The 16994-nt window shown below is 46.9% G+C and overlaps 2 protein-coding genes across 3 annotated transcripts in view; one reads left to right on the top strand and one right to left on the bottom strand.

Annotated features, from left to right (window-relative positions):
• The window catches only part of SLC36A1 (solute carrier family 36 member 1), a 221512-nt gene that overhangs the window by 120383 nt on the left and 84135 nt on the right, over positions 1–16994 (top strand). The window lies entirely within an intron of this gene.
• Positions 1–16994, bottom strand: part of FAT2 (FAT atypical cadherin 2) — an 89778-nt gene that overhangs the window by 51979 nt on the left and 20805 nt on the right. For both annotated transcript variants that reach the window (XM_054487475.2, XM_063665612.1), the window contains exons 2-5: positions 12053–15331; positions 9741–10055; positions 2818–2876; positions 794–1105 (exon numbers count right to left, since the gene is read on the bottom strand). In XM_054487475.2, the coding sequence (XP_054343450.1) occupies positions 794–1105; positions 2818–2876; positions 9741–10055; positions 12053–15311 (3945 nt within the window). In that variant the 5' untranslated portion in view covers positions 15312–15331. The remainder of the gene's footprint in view (positions 1–793; positions 1106–2817; positions 2877–9740; positions 10056–12052; positions 15332–16994) is intronic.

Raw genomic sequence — 16994 nt, forward strand, 5'->3', positions numbered from 1 at the left:
GTGGTGAACAAAACATATAACCTGTGCTCAAGAACCTCATGGTTAGTATAAAAATAATAAATGCCACTGTTAACTGAAGACTTACTGTGTGCTACTTCCTAAATTGAACTTTGCATACATATGCCCTTTGCTTTTCCCAACTACCATAAACCTAACAAGCTAGAATTTATTGAGCACTCACTATTATCAGACCTTGTTCTAAGAGCTTTGTGTGCAATATCTCATTTAATCCTCACAATAACCTTGGAAGAGGTCCTGTTATCATCTGTCTTTTACAAGAAGAAACTAGGGCTCAGTGTGGTCGATTCACCTGCCAGATGAAATGCTTGGCTAGCAATGAGACTGGGGTGGAATTCAGGCTGACTGATGTAAGCACCCATGCACTAACTACCTGATATATTGGCTTCTCACAAGAAAGACGTTCTTATCTCCATTTTACAAATGATAAAACAAAGGTTAAATGACTTGTCCAAAGTCACACAGGTGTAAAATGGCAGTACTAGGGTTGGAACCCAGGCTCATTGATTCCAAAGCCCCTGTTACTCTCACTAAATCCTTCTCTCTAAGAATAGAGGGGATTTCCCAGGTAAAGACCTTATTGCCCTCAAAGATAAGGACCCAGAATTTGATCCTTTGGCTGAAGCTGCGACTCCCAGTTTCTCTGGGAGAAAGCCAGGAAGGAGAGTACCATTTCCCTTATGCTGGCAGGCTGTCTCCCTCCTCCTGAATTCTCAAAGAAGGCCACCAACCAGCATGCCACTCCTCTCTCCGTGGCTTCCTTCTGTCTGCTCACCGTTAGGATGTTGTACTCTCCAGCTGTAAAAGTGCTGCTGGATGACACCACACCTGTGACCGGGTCGATACTGAAGGCCTCCTCATCGCTGTCCTCGATACTGTAGGTGACTCTGCCATTAAGACCCTCATCCAGGTCTGAAGCCACCAGCCTGTACACAGGCCCAGGGGACACAGGGCTCAGCCTCTCTGGAAGGCGGACATTGAAGAGCTTGTGGGAGAATACAGGTGGATTGTCATTGACGTCCAAGATGCCTACCACCACCCTGGAGGTGGACTTCAGTGAGGGTTCCCCATTGTCCAGCACAGTCACCTGGGAGCAGAATTGAGCATGAGCACCTGAGCTGACAACTGCAAATTAGTGACTATGCTTTACCACCCACCACAGCCCTACCACCACTTTTAACAACCTGGAAATAGCAGTCAGTTTGTTCTTTGGTATAAGCTTGTACTTTTTATTATCATAACTTCACCTACTTGGAACTCAGCTCTCTGGCAACTTTGCCCCTGGGAAAGCCAGTGAGAACAGAGAAAGGAAGCAGAAAGAACTGGAAGAAGACAGAGTCAGAGTCTCTAGACAAAAGCTGGTGCTGTTTATGTAGGACAACCCCTGGGCCATTTCTCAGAGACTACCTACTTTTTACTTGCTTGTGTTTCTCATAATTTTAGTTCTCTGGTTTCCTTAAGCTGCTCAAGATTAGAGAAAACAAATGAGAAAATGTTTATGAGGGAATGAGTGGTACTTTTTGGGTCAGACACATGGCCTGATGCATGCAATGAAATCCAGAGTGAGAAAAGGCCCCAAAACCATTTCAGAACCAGTAGCTATTTAATGCAGGGGCAAATAATCACATGCATCAATAGCCCCAAGGGCATCACATCAGACAGGACGTTTCCACCTGAAACGGTTCCGAATTTTAAAAAACACTTTGGTGTTTAAAGGTAAATATCTGTTACTGAACTGTGGAGAATGCTTTCAGTCCCTGGGAAGGCCATTTAGCTACTTCTTACTAATAATATGTTTCTTTTTTTTTTTTTTTTTTTTTTTTGAGACTGAGTCTCGCTCTATCGCCCAGGCTGGAGTGCAGTGGCACGATCTCAGCTCACTGCAACCTCCGCCTCCCAGGCTCAAGTGCTTCTCCTGCCTCAGCCTCCCCAGTAGCTGGGATTACAAGCGCCCGCCACCACACCTGGCTAATTTTTGTATTTTTAGTAGAGATGGGGTTTCATCATGTTGGCCAGGCTGGTCTTGAACTCCTAACCCCAAGTGATCTGCCCGCCTCAGCCTCCCAAAGTGCTGGGATTACAGGCGTGAGCCACCGCGCCTGGCCAATAACACCTGTTTCTTACCAAAGGAAAAAGAATGTGCAGAGCCTGGAAGTATCAAAGGCAAAATTTGTTTCCTTCTGAGGAATATGTATTCCCCCCTCCTGATACTTTTAAAACTAGAAGAGATCATCAGTGAAGGACAGTTCAGGAGGGAAAATATTAGCTTTCCACCTATCTCCTTCTCTTCTGATTTCATTCCCACTAGGTCACTAACCAAAGCCTTTCATTGGAATAGGCACCAGAAATGCCTATGTGATTTTAGAGGCATCCTAGAAAGAGCACAGATCTAGAAGACAAAGGTCTGGTTTTCATCCTGGCTCTGCTGCTGACCTAGTGTTTGACCGAGAATGATTCTGTCTCCCTGAGCCAGGAGGGATGGACTGGACTCGGTAAGTACATAGCACACATGTACTGCTCCCCTCTCCTTCACTCCCTGCAGGCATCACTAATCAATCAATGGTGCCTACCCAGCCTGGGCAGTTTCAGACTCTTTCCCTTCTCAGTGCTGAGGAGCTAGCAAAGATTCAAGGATCATCCAGCAAGGTTCAGCTCACGTATATCTTCCTCCCTGAACCCAGACCCTCCTCAGCCACAGTGCTAGACATGCACGTGGCTCCAAGGCCTAACGTGGCTCCACAAATCAGCTTCTGTAGGAGGCATTCAAACCCAGCGGATGGATTCACCACCATTACTTACCTCCAGGATGTGTTCATCCTTGTTCTCTCTGTCCAGCTGCTGGGCTGTAGATAGGAGACCTGGGAGAGAGATGATAGGGGAGAGACATGAGCAAAAGGCTTTCAGGGCCACTTTACTGAGGCAACTTCAAGAATTACATTCAAATCTCAGATAAGAATTCTTCTGATCTTTGAAGAACATGTAAATATCATCCCTGACAGGATAGTTCAACTTAAATTTCCTACTTTATCATGGTGTGGAAGTGATACACATTTAGTATAAACCATACTTCAAGTACCCATACATTCTGTTTTTTACTTTCACTTTGGTATTCAAATACTGAAGTATTGAGTACAAATACTGAAGTGTTGAAATATTCAATACTTTATTATAAAATAGGCTTTATGTGAGATGATTTTGCCCCCTGTAGGCTAATGCAAGTGTTCCGAGTGCATACGAGGTAGGCAAGGCTAAGCTATGATGTTCTGTAGGTTCGGTGTTTAGACTTACAGGATTTTCAATCTATGATGGATCTTTTGGAATATGACCTCACTGTAGGCTGAAGAGCATCAGAACACCAAGGGGAAATGAAACTCGGGGGAAAGGAAGGGGGGAGTGAGGAGCTGGGAGAGAACAGCAGAGATAATGTGTCAGGTGAAGTTCTCAGCTACTTCCTGCTTTCTCTATTAGGCAGGGGTGATACATCAAAACTTCAGCAATCGGCCCACCACGAGCAGCCTCCCCAGTCAGGATGGTTGCCAGCTGGAAGCAACCAGTAGCGTTACTGGTGCACAACGGTCAATGTCAGCACGGCTGTGATGCAGTTTTGGTTCCTTGTCACTAAAATCTAAGGAACATGTTTGCATCTGGATGTCTTTGGCTCGTCATTCATTCCCTCTTCTTTTAATAAACCCCAGTTCTCCTGAGGGGAAACCAGGAGAATTAGGTTCTAATTAGGAATTAGAACCATTCCTAGTTTTAGTCCTTTATTATCTGGGGTGAGGCTGACCCGCCTAGGGAGAAGTTTATAGCCCAAGGATAGCCAGTCAGCACAGACTATCCCCCTGGCCCTTGCAACTGGCTCTGCAATAGACAAGGGACCAGTCTGTCTGATGAGAATCCATTCTGGGACTTTTGCAAGAGCTCTAGAAAGAGACTTTTTCTGCTGCTGTGCTGAGAGAACAGGAGGAAGCCTGACAGCAACAAGAAGAGGGACTCCTGAGGCTAGACCCACTCAGAGAAAACAAGGCCAAGAGATAAGCAGAGGCAGCACCTTCATTACATTATTCCAACGCTGGCTACAGCTGTGCCTGCAGCCATAATACGTCTGGAATTTTCTGTAAAGTAAGAAAACAAATGTCTTTTATTGCCTCAGCCAACCTGCATTGGGTTTCTATCTTTACATCTGAAAAATTCCTGACAACCAATTCAATTCTGAGAATTCATATGTTGGGATAGGAATGGGTTAGGGGTCATGGTAAGGCTGGGAAAACATTCAGGGTCTTTGGGATTGGGAGGCCTCCAGGAAGGACACTACCTCCTGCCTCAGCCTCTCCCTTCCCCTCCTATGGCCCTGCCAACCCCCAACTCCAGCCTCAGGTTCCTTACAGGGGACGCACTAATCCCCTCTGTGCCTCGCCTTGACTCCAGGAGGCTCCTGCTTATTTCTCCCAACTTTATTTCAACCCCAGCCTCCTCTGCAAAAGGAGTTGAATTGGGTGACCTTTAACATCTTTCTGGCTTAAGTTCTGAACTTCTCATCCCACTTTAAGGAATGTATTTTAAGGAAATCAGTGCATACATCTGGGAAGATGAGTTCACACGGTGTTCACCTGAGTCACGTTTTAAAAAGCCAATAATTGGACACAATCCATACAAGGGAAGAGTTGTATACATTTTACATAAAAAAGAATCTTAAGCAACTATTCAAAATACATTCTGTAGATGGGGAAATGCTGCACACAATATATTGTTAAGTAAAAAAGGCAGCTTGTCGCCTGGGCACGGTGGCTCACACCTGTAATCCCAGCACTTTGGGCGGCCGAAGCGGGTGGATCACCTGAGGTAAGGAGTTCGAGACCAGCCTGACCAATATGGTGAAACTTCGTCTCTACTAAAAATACAAAAAAAATTAGCTGTATGTTGTGGTGTGTGCCTGTAGTCCCAGCTACTAGGAGACAGGAGAATTGCTTGAACCCAGGAGGCAGAGGTTGCAGTGAGCCAAGATCTCACCACTGCACTCCAGCCTGGGCAACAGAGCGAGACTCCTTTAAAAAAAAAAGCAGCTTGTCAGGAGCTACAGCAGAAATAACAACTATTGCCTTCAGTTTCAGAGAAACCATGAAGTGATAGTGTTTTCCCCATTTATTATTATTATTATTCACTAGGGTCCTAGTACTGGCTCTTCCCATGACAGGCTGCTGCAGATAAATAGAGAGGGGGCTCCTCTGGGCTCCTCTCAGTTCATCCGTAATTGAAGAAGTTGGGTAGAGAAGGCGCTAGCTCTCTGCAAGATTCAGGGAAGTTGAGGTGGAGGTTTTCAGGGGCCCAGAAGGTCATCCAAAGCCATGGCCTGAGAGGCCGTGGCTGGTGTGGACGGTCTCTTGTAAGTGAAAGCAGAGTTACTGGTCGAGGTTAATGGAACATCTGAACACTTTTCACTTTCTGGATCTTGTTTAGGTGATGAGGTGATTGAGATAATGGAATTAAGTGTAGAAAAAGAAGTTCATTGAAGAGCCCAGAGTTTCCCTGGGGGGCTCAGTGACAGAGCTGGGAGTTCAGCCAGGGGAACAGGGATTCAGTGCTGGGCCAGAGCCTCCAGTCATGGCAATGGGGGTGTGGTGTGAGGATGTGGGCTCTGTTGGGGGCGTGTTCTCGCCTTGTGCAGTTGAACGCAAGTCATTCCAGCTTTTTCTTCCCTAACTGAAGGTTGGCATGCAAGGGATTGGAGAAGGCTCCTGAGAAGCTCCACACTCAGGTGCCCTTCCAGTCAAAGAAGGAGGACAAGTGGAAGGAAAGACACACTCCTGTAGGACAGGAGGGTGTGGATACTGTGCCAGCTTGGCCCCAAGCTGAGGGGCCTCATGGGGAAGGCCTAGGGCCTGGGGTCCCCCAGGAAGAGCACAAAGACTAGGGGGTCTTGGCAGGTAAGCCTTCTATCTGGCTCCATCCCTTCCTTTCCTCCCTGCCCTTCTCTCCTCTCCCTTTGCTCTCTTTTCTGTGTTTCTCCTCCTCCTCTCTTCCAGCTCTTCCTCTCTCTCTTCTCACCTTGTGCCTCTGAATCTCAGCCTCTCTCTGTCTCTTTCTCTCTCTGTGTCTCTCTCTCTCTCCCTCTCTCCACCAACCCCATTTGGTTTTTCTTTTCTCCTTCTGCATCTCACCACTGCCTCCCCCGACCTTCTAAGGTCCTGTGCCTCTGGAATCAATGCCCCGAGGTATCCTGCACAGTTGCCCCTATTCTCATCCTCATCCTCCTCTCTGAAGTCAGTATCAGGGTTCCCAGGAAGTGCCTGAATAGAATGGGGACATAGCAGAACCACCTCCATAGAGCTGTGTGCATGTTCACTAAGGTGCATAGAAAACCCCTCTCGCCCTTCCTGGATGAGGTGGCACTCAGTGGACTTCACTCTTATCATTTTTCTCCTCCAAACAAATGTTTCCCTAACACCCTATCTCAGACCCATATATGACCCTTCATCTTCCCTCATCCAACAGTTTTCCGACTGTTGTTGATCCCACCTCTGATAGATTCCTGATCTTTAACTCCTCTTATCCTGAGTCACCACAATCTAGGTCTTGCCCCAGCTGCTTTTCCATCTTCATCTTCCTCTTCCTGTTCTTCCCTCCTGCAGCATCAAAGAACCAACCCTTTTGGAACTCTCACATGCACAGGCATTCAGCTAAGCTCTTTCTGTAGCTCTGCATATTAACTCATTTAATCCTCACAACAGCCCAGATGGTCTCTATTACAATCTCCATTTCACTGGTGAGAAAACTCAAGCATAGAGCAGGTAACTCACTTTCCCAAGATCTCATTATTTATAAGTGGTGGAACTGAGATAAACCTTGAGAAAGTCCATCTACTTGCATTGTCTTCAACAAGATCAGGGTCTTCCTCCCTCTCAGATAGCACCTGTGTCATCATCCTCGCCCATTTGCTCTCCCAGACTGCTGCCTCTCAAAATCCTCCCACCCTCCAGCTCAGCATAACCACCCCTGTCCCATGAAGCCCTTGCAGATCCACCACCCAGAGCAGCTTCCTCCTTCTTCTGAGTGGCCAGGGCACTGTATCTACACATATTTTACGATATTATGCCCTTTCAAACTGGTTCTATCGTGTTTATATCCAAATCTTCATGCTCCTAATGGACTGAATTTCTCAATACCTGAAACTGTGTTTTATTCATCTTCATATAACTCCACAGCACATTGTTTAGAAGCCTAGTAAGGTCAGACACCTTTAAACATTTGCTGAGTATGTGAATGACTCTTGGGCTTAACAAAACATTGTGGATGCTGGCAGAGATTCATTCATCCATTTAACAATTATTTGTTGAGCTCCTGCTGTGTGACAGCTACTGAAGAAATTGTGGTGGGCACCAACAGTTAGGCTCCCTTTTCTCAGGGAACTTTGAAGTCTAGTGAGGGACACAGATGATTAATGGGATAATCACACAAGTGAATATAACGTCCTGTACAATAAATGTCGCAAAAAGGAGTAGGTGGTGCTGGAAAGTGTTAGGGTATCAGGAAAAACTTCTCTAAGGAAAGAACAGCTAGGCTGGAATCTGAAAGAAGAGCAGGAATTAACCAGGCAAAAGGAGAGAAGAGTCCCCTGTTAGAGAGAATGGCACATGCAAAGTCCTGCGTGGAGGGGCCCGGACTGAGGCAGGCCATGTGACTGGAACATGGGGACAGTCAGCAGGAGAGGGGCAAGATAAGGCCAGAGAGGTCAGCAAGGACAGACCAGGCATGACTTTGTAGGACACAGCAGAATCTGACTTTCTCTATTTTTTTTTTTTTTTCCTGAGACAGGCTCTTGTTCTGTCACCCAGGCTGGAGACCAGTGATGTGATCATGGCTCACTGCAGCCTCAACCTCCCAGGCTCAAGCCATCTTGCTACCTCAGCCTCCTGAGTAGCTGGGACTTCAAGTGCACACCATCACACCAAGCTAATTTTTGTATGTTTTGTATGGATGGGATTTCGCCATGTTGCCCAGGCAGCTCTTGAACTCCTGGGCTCAAGCGATCCTCCTGCCTTGGCCTCCCCAAGTGCTGGGATCACAGGTGTTAGCCACTGTGTCTGGCTTACTGACTTTATCTTAAGGGCACAGGGAAGCCATACAGGGCATCCAAGTAGGGAAGTGGGACAAAGTAATGGTGGTGATGAGAAAGGTGGGCTGGGGGCACATTGGTGATTTGTTCTACTTTTGAAAGTGTTCATGCTTATAAAGATTTCTTCCTTTCAACTGCAGGAAGGCTAAGAACATCTCTGCCCTCTAGGGCATTTTGCCAGACCTGCTGTCAGGGAACTGTTGATAGTAAACAGAACAATGATTTGGAAGAAGCTGAGAAGTGAATGCCTTAGGTGAGAGATCTCTTCCCACTCCTGAAGAGGGAGGGACAGGGAGGGACAGGGTAGGCCCAGGTAGAGAGCCAGCTTCAGCCTGTTTTCCAGGAGAAAAGCATCCTCCTCCTAGAACTACTCCACACCCTGAGGTCAAAGGTTAACAGGAAAGGTTGGCAATAAATGTTATCAGGCAAATAGGCACTTATATCTCACCCACCCCTCTGTCTGCTCCAGGACTCCCAGCATCATCCTCCTCCTGGTTCCCTTTTGTCTTAAGAATAAAGGGACTGCCCGCTCACATTCTTGCTTTCCTCCAATCTCACCAGGTTCCATCCTTCTCCGACAAGAGCAAATTGTTGGAGACAGAAAACAGGATGTTGGGTTCAGTGGGGAATATGTCGGCCTTCTCTACAATAGGATTGTTGTTCATCCCCCAAGAGGAAGATGAGGCTTTAAGAAATGTCTGCAGCAATGGGACCCAGTTCTCACACTGCAGCACCAAGGAAAGCCAGGCAGGTGGTGTCAATGAGGGACGCAGGCTGGGAATAACACAACAGGGGATGGCACGACCTGCAGGGACCAGAGCATCTGTGCCAGGTCTACAAAGGGAGCGGCTGTTGGCTCCGGGCCACTGTGGCCCAGCGGGACTGTGAAGACAGTGTGGCCCGATCCTTCCATTTTAAAAGAACAACCAGAAATCAGGAATGTTTTGTGGAATTTTCTAATTTTATGTGTTGGCTGCAACTTAAAAAATAATTGTTTAAAGCTTAAGCAAATCAAACAAAACACCTCTATGGGCAATGTCTGAGTCACTGCTGCCAGCTGCCAACGTCTGGATTTCTCCCAACCATCCACCATCCTTGTCCCAGAAGGCTTTGGGCAGGTGCTCCTGAGATGATTGACAACATAAGTGGATTCACACTGCCAACACTCTGGGCGGGGTTGAGATCAGTCTGGAACTAGGGTTAAGGGATTCAACCTGTGGCTCATGACTCAGGAGAGAGTCAGGTTGGGACCACTTGGAGGTCTGAACTAGCCTCAGGTTGACCAATGGGCAACCTGCTTAGTTTCCTTGGGCCCCAAGGAAAGAAACGTGAAGACAGATCCTTTTCATTTTCACATAGAGATGGACTTTGTAGAACAGCATTGTCAAATGTTAGTACACATTTGAAACACATCAGAATCCCCTGCATGTCTTCTGAAAACACGGATTGTTGGGCCTCACCCTCGAAATTTTGATTCAGTGGGTTTAGGGTGGGGCCGGAGAATTTGAACTTCCAAGTTCACAGTAATGCTGATGGTGCTGATTTGGGCCCACAATTTGAGAGCCACCATCGTAGAGATCCCTGTTCACCCAGCTTTTTGGATCCTTACCTGTAACAGGGTGAATCATAAAGAATCCCATGTGGTTCCCACTGGTGATGTTGAAGGTCAGCTTCCCTTTGGAGCTGGAGTCTGGGTCCCAGGCATCCAGTTGAAGCACAGAGGTGCCCACGGGAGCATCCTCCTGGATGGAGGGGTAGAACACAGCTTGGGACATCTGGGGTGGGTTGTCATTGGCATCCGTAACCTCAATGTAGACTTCAGTTACAGAAGAGAGGGGCACAGAACCCCTGTCCACTGCTAATACCGTCAACCAGTAGTAAGATGCAAATTCTCGGTCCAGGGGTGCCAGAGTCTGAATCATTCCTAGGGACAGTAAGTGAGCAAACCCAAAATACTTTAGAGCTCAAAGTGGCTTTAGAAATCACCCTTACCCACCATTCCCCAAACTGCACTGTGGAAAGGATATTAATAAGTAGATTTTCTATGAAAAGAAAGAACTGCTTCTACCAATATAATGTGGGAGATGCTGAGTTGAACACAGGGGAATTAATATCCTTATTCTAGAACCTCTCAGAGCCTTCCTCTGCTAAAATGGACCCATGCCTTTAGCATGTGAGCATATTTAGGGTTTTCAGAAGACAGTGGTAGTTTATCTACTTTCTCTTGACTACTTAAACCCAAGTTCCATTGATCTATTTCACATTCTGTAAGTGAGGTTTTCTTATAGTTGTCCTTAAACTGTTTCCTTCACACTTTATGTCCTGGTAGGTAATCAATTTCAGGGTTAGGAATTTGATGAATAAATTGCCATTCCCTTCTCCATCATTTTCATGATTTTAAGGGGCTGAGCTTCATTTTTTAGTTCATTCCCTCCAAAAATTGCTTACGATGGGCTAGCACTGTTCTAGAAGTTGAGGGTCCAAGAATGAGTAAAAGAAGCTTACACCTCAAGCTCTCATGGATCATGCTGTACTGGCAGGGCCTGTGTGAGAGGGCGTGGCCCATGCTCACAGCCATAGCATGACAGAGACGACCGCTGGGGAAACTGAGGCTCAGAGAGGGAGCGCGATTTGACCAAGATCATGTAGCAAGTATGTGGAAGAACTGGGTCTGGGATTGACTCTTAATCTAATGCTTTCTAATTAAACAGCTTAATTAGATTAAGCTGTTTTCTTTCAGTGGCTGGTGTTAAGAGACAAAGGTTGCTGAAAGCCACATTGAGAACAAGTTATTACAACTTGGTTTTGGTGGAAATAAATCACCTACCAAATTGCAAACTCCTTGAAGGCAGTGATCTGCCTTTATTCACCTGGGATCTCCCCCAGGTACCTATCTTAGGGCCTTACCAGTAGTGGGCACTCAAACAGTGCTGACTTACACTTACTTTCCTTGAATCTTAAAAAAAGGAATGTGGTTTTGTCACCTTTTGGAGAGCAATTTGGAAATACTTATTAACACAGAAGATGCACATTATCCTCTGACCTAGAAACTGCATTTTTAAGAATTTTTTGGCTGGGCATGGTGGCTCATGCCTGTAGTCCTAGCACTTTGGGAGGCCAAGACGGGTGGATCACCTGAGGTCAGGAGGTTGAGACCAGCCTGGCCAACATGGCAAAAACCTGTCTCTACTAAAAATACAAAAGTTAGCCAGGCATGGTGGTGGGTGCCTGTAATTCCAGCTACTTTCGGGAGCCTAAGGCAGGAGAATTGCTTGAACTCGGGGGACGGAGGTTGCAATGAGCCGAGATCGAACCACTTCACTCCAGCCTGGGTGACAGAGCAAGACTCCATCTCAAAAAAAGAAAAGAATTTTTTTTTGTAGAGACTCAAGCATATAAGTAAAAGTATATAAGTAAGAATATTACACCTATATGGTATAATAATATGTGGCCAATTAAAACAAATGAACTGACAAATAAAATGTCTGGATGTTATATGACATGAAAAAAGTAAATTTTAGAATAGTGTCTATTATACTGTATTTTCATAATAATAAAATGAACAATATATGATATATAAGATGCAAAGAAACTTTAGAAGATTATAGACCAAATTGTTAATAAAGATTATATCTGGGGTGATGGAACATGGGGGAGCATTCATTTTTAAATTTTATATAAAAAATTTATAATCAGATTTATTACTTTTATAAACAGAATATGTACTACATGTACATATATGTGTATGTGTATATGCACATATATAGACATATATTCCCAGTAAAAACAAATTAAAAATAAAATACACAGGAAAAAGAATCCCTATTTATTGCCTTTCATTTCAGCCTGCAGGCTGACTTCTTTTTCCTTCAGCCCATCTACCCCAGGCCCTGGCACCCCATCCTACCCCACCCCCAGTACCTGTGTCTTGGTTGATGCTGAAGGCTGCGAGTCCAGTGCCAGCGCGCAGGAAGTACTGGAGCTCCCCATCCAAGCCACTGTCATCGTCCTGGGCAGCCACTACAATCACCTGAGTTCCTGAGGGGCTGTTCTCCTGCACCTGGCCCTGGTGCACGAAGGAGGCAAAGTGGGGAGGGTGGAGATTCTCATTCACATCCAGGACGATCACCTCCACATGGCAGAGGGTCCTTCGGGCTAGGGGCCTCCCACTATCACTGGCCCACAGGCTCAGATTGTACCCAGCTCGCCTCTCAAAGTCCAGCTCTCTCTCCAGAATGAGCGCCCCTGTCATCAGGTCCACCCGGAAGGTCCCATGGGCGCCATCCATCAGAACATACCGCACTTCACCTGCAGGGCCCAGGTCAGGATCAGAGGCATCCAGAAATGTCAAGACAGTCCCGGGGGGCAGGTCCTCTGGGACTTTCAGCCTGTTGCGTTCTGTGATGCACTGGGGAGAGTTGTCGTTGACATCCTCCAACGTGATTATCAGGTCAGTGACAGAGAAGAGCTGGTGGCCCTTGCTGGGCTGATCCCTGGCCTCCACCTTGAGTATGTACCGAGGGTCTGATTCGCGGTCCAGGTGTCCTGTAACAACCAGTTCCCCAGTGAGAGGGTGGAGGGAGAACTTCTCTGTGGGACTTAGCAGGCTGTAGCGAACCCTGCCATTGTCTTCTGAGTCAGCATCTTTGGTCGTCAGCTCTGCAATTGTGGTTCCAACTTCTGTGTCCTCTGAGATGGTTAACTGGTACCCACCGGGAGGAAATCTGGGTGCGTTGTCATTCCAGTCTTTCACATTCACTGTCAGCAGCTTCCAGGAGGACTTCTGGGGTGTGCCCAGGTCATATACTGTTACATTGAGGATGTAGAAATTGTTGGTTTCATAGTCCAAGGGAGCAGCTACAGTGAGCAGCCCTGTCTCCAGCTCTATGTCAAAGCAGCCCTCCTCATTGCCATCTGCAATCACATAGACCAGTTTGCCATTAAAACCAGCATCAGGGTCAGTGGCTGCTAGGCGGGCCAAGGGGGTGTTGATAGGGACACTCTCAAGGACATCAATGGACTGGGGGAAGTGGTCCTCAAACTGTGGGGTGTAATGATTAATCTGATATGTGCTTAAAGAAGTGAATTCCTCATCACTGGACTCCTGGTTCTGAAGCCCAATAGAGTGGAGGATAGTCTTTGTGAATTGTGTCAATACCCCTGTTTTATCACATGTCACAGGAACTTCAAAATGAGAGTCCTTCACTACGGTAATATTCAAAGTTGTGGGTGAGGCATAGTTTTTGCCATCTGAGGCTGTAATTTTCAGGGAATAACTGGTGGGTTGACCAGCAGTAAGATTGATAAAAGGGCGTTTGAGGGATATCACTCCAGAGAAATGATTTAGATCAAAATACTCTAGTTCATTGCCTGATACAATCTCGTATTTTAGGTTCTGAAGCTCATCCACATCTATGGCTGACATAGTCATTATCGATTTCCCTACTGGCCAGTCTTGGTGGATAGACCCCGTACAGTTGACTTCTTCAAACATAGGCTGGTTGTCATTCAAGTTCCTGAGCTGAAGAAAAATGGACACTTCCTTCTCCCGGCGAAAAGGGGATCCCCAGTCTGATGCTCTTACCCGGAAGGTATAAATTCTTTTCATGAGTTCATAGTCCATGGGTTTGGAGGTGGAGATGATCCCCAGGTAAGGGTCAATAGAAAATGGCAAAGCTTTTGGTCCAGCAATGGAATAGGTGACATATCCATTTTCCCCATGATCCCGGTCAGTGGCAGTCACAGCCAAAACACTGGTGCCTGGAGGGATGTTCTCATCCAAGGTGCCATCATAGGAAGACCTGTTGAAGAGGGGGGCATGGTTGTTGCAGTCCACAATGTCAATGACCACCATGGTGGAGGCGTGGCCCGGTGAGGTTCTGATGTGTAGCTGATAGTGAGCTCTGTCGTGGAAGTCCATGAGCTTTGTGGTAGTGATCAACCCAGTTCGAGCATTAAGTTTAAATTCTACATTCTCTGAAGATGGCTTTAGAACATACTGCAGGTTGGGGAAGGCTGGGGTGACTCTCACCATCACCACGCGGCTGCCAGGAGGGGAAAACTCACTAAGCTGCACTCTGTAAACAGCCTTCTCAAATTTGAGGGAAGACAATTTGGAAGGTGGTAGGTGAAAGCCCCTGATTTGGGAATAAAAATAAGGGCCACTCCCACTCCTGGCCTGGAGGCTGAGGTTGAATCCATGAAGGTACTCCATCCAGTTGATGTCTTTGACAGACACCAAACTGAACTCATTACTCCGGGCATAAGACTTGATGGCTTTGAAGTGCTTTCCAGGGTCACCACCAACAACTTCCACTGACTCCACTTCAGCTCCTGAGCTATTTGCATCAACCAGTACAGTGGCATAGGTGGTACCATCATTGCTGTCTGGTGGAGTCACCACCACCGAAGCAATGGCTGGGGGCTTCCTGAGGGCAGGCTCCACATGAATCACAAGTGCAGCCAGGCTGCCAAACCCATTGCCCTCAGAGATTTTCCGCATGCGGTCCACAGCTAGCACCTGGAGCTCATGCTTCCCTCGCCAGGTGACGTTAAGCTTCCCAGCCACAGTGACCACGCCGCTGGTGGGATGGATGGCAAATATCTCTGACCTTGTGTTAAAGGCATAATAGAACTCAGCATTCTGGCCTAGATCAGCATCTGTGGCAGTCACCTTGCAGATGGGGCTCTTCAGGGGCATGTCCTCAGAGATGGTGACTCTGTACGAAGGTGGAGAGAAGAGAGGCTTCAGGTCATTCTGGTCCAGGATGTGGACCACCACGCGGGTCAAAGCTTCCAACTCCAAGGTCTTCTCTGTGGCTTGGATGATGAGGGTGTAGCTGTCTCGCACCTCTCTGTTCAGAAGAGCTGTGTTGCTGCTCTTTGTCCTTATTCTTAGGAAGCAGAAGTTGCCCACCACATACTCCTCAGTTTTAAATACATTGGCCACATCCCCAGAGATGATCCGGTACCTCACTGCCCACTGTGGCTCCGCGAGGTAGATGCCCATTTTCTCGAAGCTCTCCACATAGGTCTTGGGAGAAGAATTTTCATAGATGGTGGCATTGTAATGGGAGTGTGTGAAGTGCCAAGCAGAGGAGGAGAGAATCCCTTCTAGAGGCTTCTCACAGGTCGCACAATGGAGCAAGAATATGGCAAAACCCAGCAGGGCAATAGTCATGGTGGAAAACTCCCAAAACCCTGGGCAGAAAATAAAAGACAGGGCGCAAGTTAGGGGAAAAAAAATGTTTTCTACTACTGTGGTTCTTAACTGGAGGTGATTTTGACCTTCAAGGGACACTTGGCAATGTCTGAAGATACTTTTGGCTGTCCCAACTTGAGGGTGGTGGTGCTAATGGCATCTGGCAGGTAGAGGCTGGGGATACTGCTAAACAACCTACAATGCATAGGACAGTGCCTTTGTATGAGTCAGTTCTCACACTGAGAATAAAGACATACCTGAGACTGGGTAATTTATAAAGGAATGAAGTTTAATGGACTCACCGTTCCACATGACTGGGGAGGCCCCACAATCATGGCAGAAGGCAAAGGAAAAGCAAAGGCATATCTTACTTGGCAGCAGGCAAGAGAGCGTAGGCAGGGGAACTCCCCTTTATAAAACCATCAGATCTCGTGAGACTTATTCACTATCACGAGAACAGCACGGGAAAAACACACCCCCATGATTCAATTACCTCCCACTGGATCCCTCCCATGATACTGGGGGATTATGGGAGCCACAATTCAAGATGAGATTTGGGTGGGAACACAGCCAAACCATATCAGCCCTGCAACAGAATTATGCAGCCCCAATGTCAATAGTGCTATGGTTGAGAAACCCCGTGGCTGAAGAATAGCAGACTAGTTCAAAATGCTCTCTCAAAGGCACTCAGCAGCTAGAACACAGTCCTGAACTCTTACTCTTTTTTCCCAAAAACTTTCTGTGACTCCTTGGGTGATGGCGAGATAGTCCCAACTCTTAGCCAGGAACCAAGTTTAGCCATCTGGTTCTAAACTACTGTTCTCTCTCTCCTTCCTACAAGGCCTTTCCACTAGGGCTGAGCTCTAGCCAAACTGAGCTGTTTCCACACATGCAGAGGCTGCAGGAAAGCAAAGTGACCAAGATCCCAGGCCTGGCATCGGGCTGCCTGGCTCTCAGCCCTGCCTCTGTCATTTGCTAGTTAGGTGACTTTTAGAGCAAGTTATTTAACCTCATGAGCCTTCATTTCACCTTCTGTAGAATAAGGATAAGAAAATCATCAATCTCATAGGATTGTTGTGAAAATTCAGTGAAATAATAAAGGTAAATGACTTATCAGAGTACCTAGTTTATTGTCGGTTCTAATTTAATATCAGCCATTATTGATAATAGGAAACTAAGGTTCATAAAAGGAAGGGAGCTGCCCAGGGCCTTATAGCTAGTGGGAGCTCCTTGCACAGACCAGGGTTGCCTCCCTGCCCCAGTCCTATGTATACCTGTTTCACCACATGTCCCTTATAGACAGGGCATGACTCTGACTCATCTTGTAACCTGGAACATGAAAACTCCCAGGCTCCTGGAATGTCTGAGTTGAAATGGACATTAGAGATGATGGGGTTCTGTCCCTGCTTTTCATCATAGATGAGTACAGATGGGGAAATAGAGCCCCAAAGTCGAGATCAGTCAAGCTCCAAGTCACACAGTGTGTGGCCGGGTAAGAACTAGTCCCTGGGAGTTAGTTCTTGTTGAACTAATCATGAATAAATGCTTCGCCTCTCTTAGACCCTTGCTGTTTCCCACAGAGCCCATCCCTGAACTCCAGCCTGGGTGAAAATGTGAGACTCACCAGGGCCAAGGATGGAGCAAGGGGCAGGAGGAGCGGGG

The sequence above is a fragment of the Pongo pygmaeus genome, chromosome 4, assembly GCF_028885625.2.
Source record: "Pongo pygmaeus isolate AG05252 chromosome 4, NHGRI_mPonPyg2-v2.0_pri, whole genome shotgun sequence".
In the NCBI taxonomy this organism is placed as follows: Eukaryota; Metazoa; Chordata; class Mammalia; order Primates; family Hominidae; genus Pongo; species Pongo pygmaeus.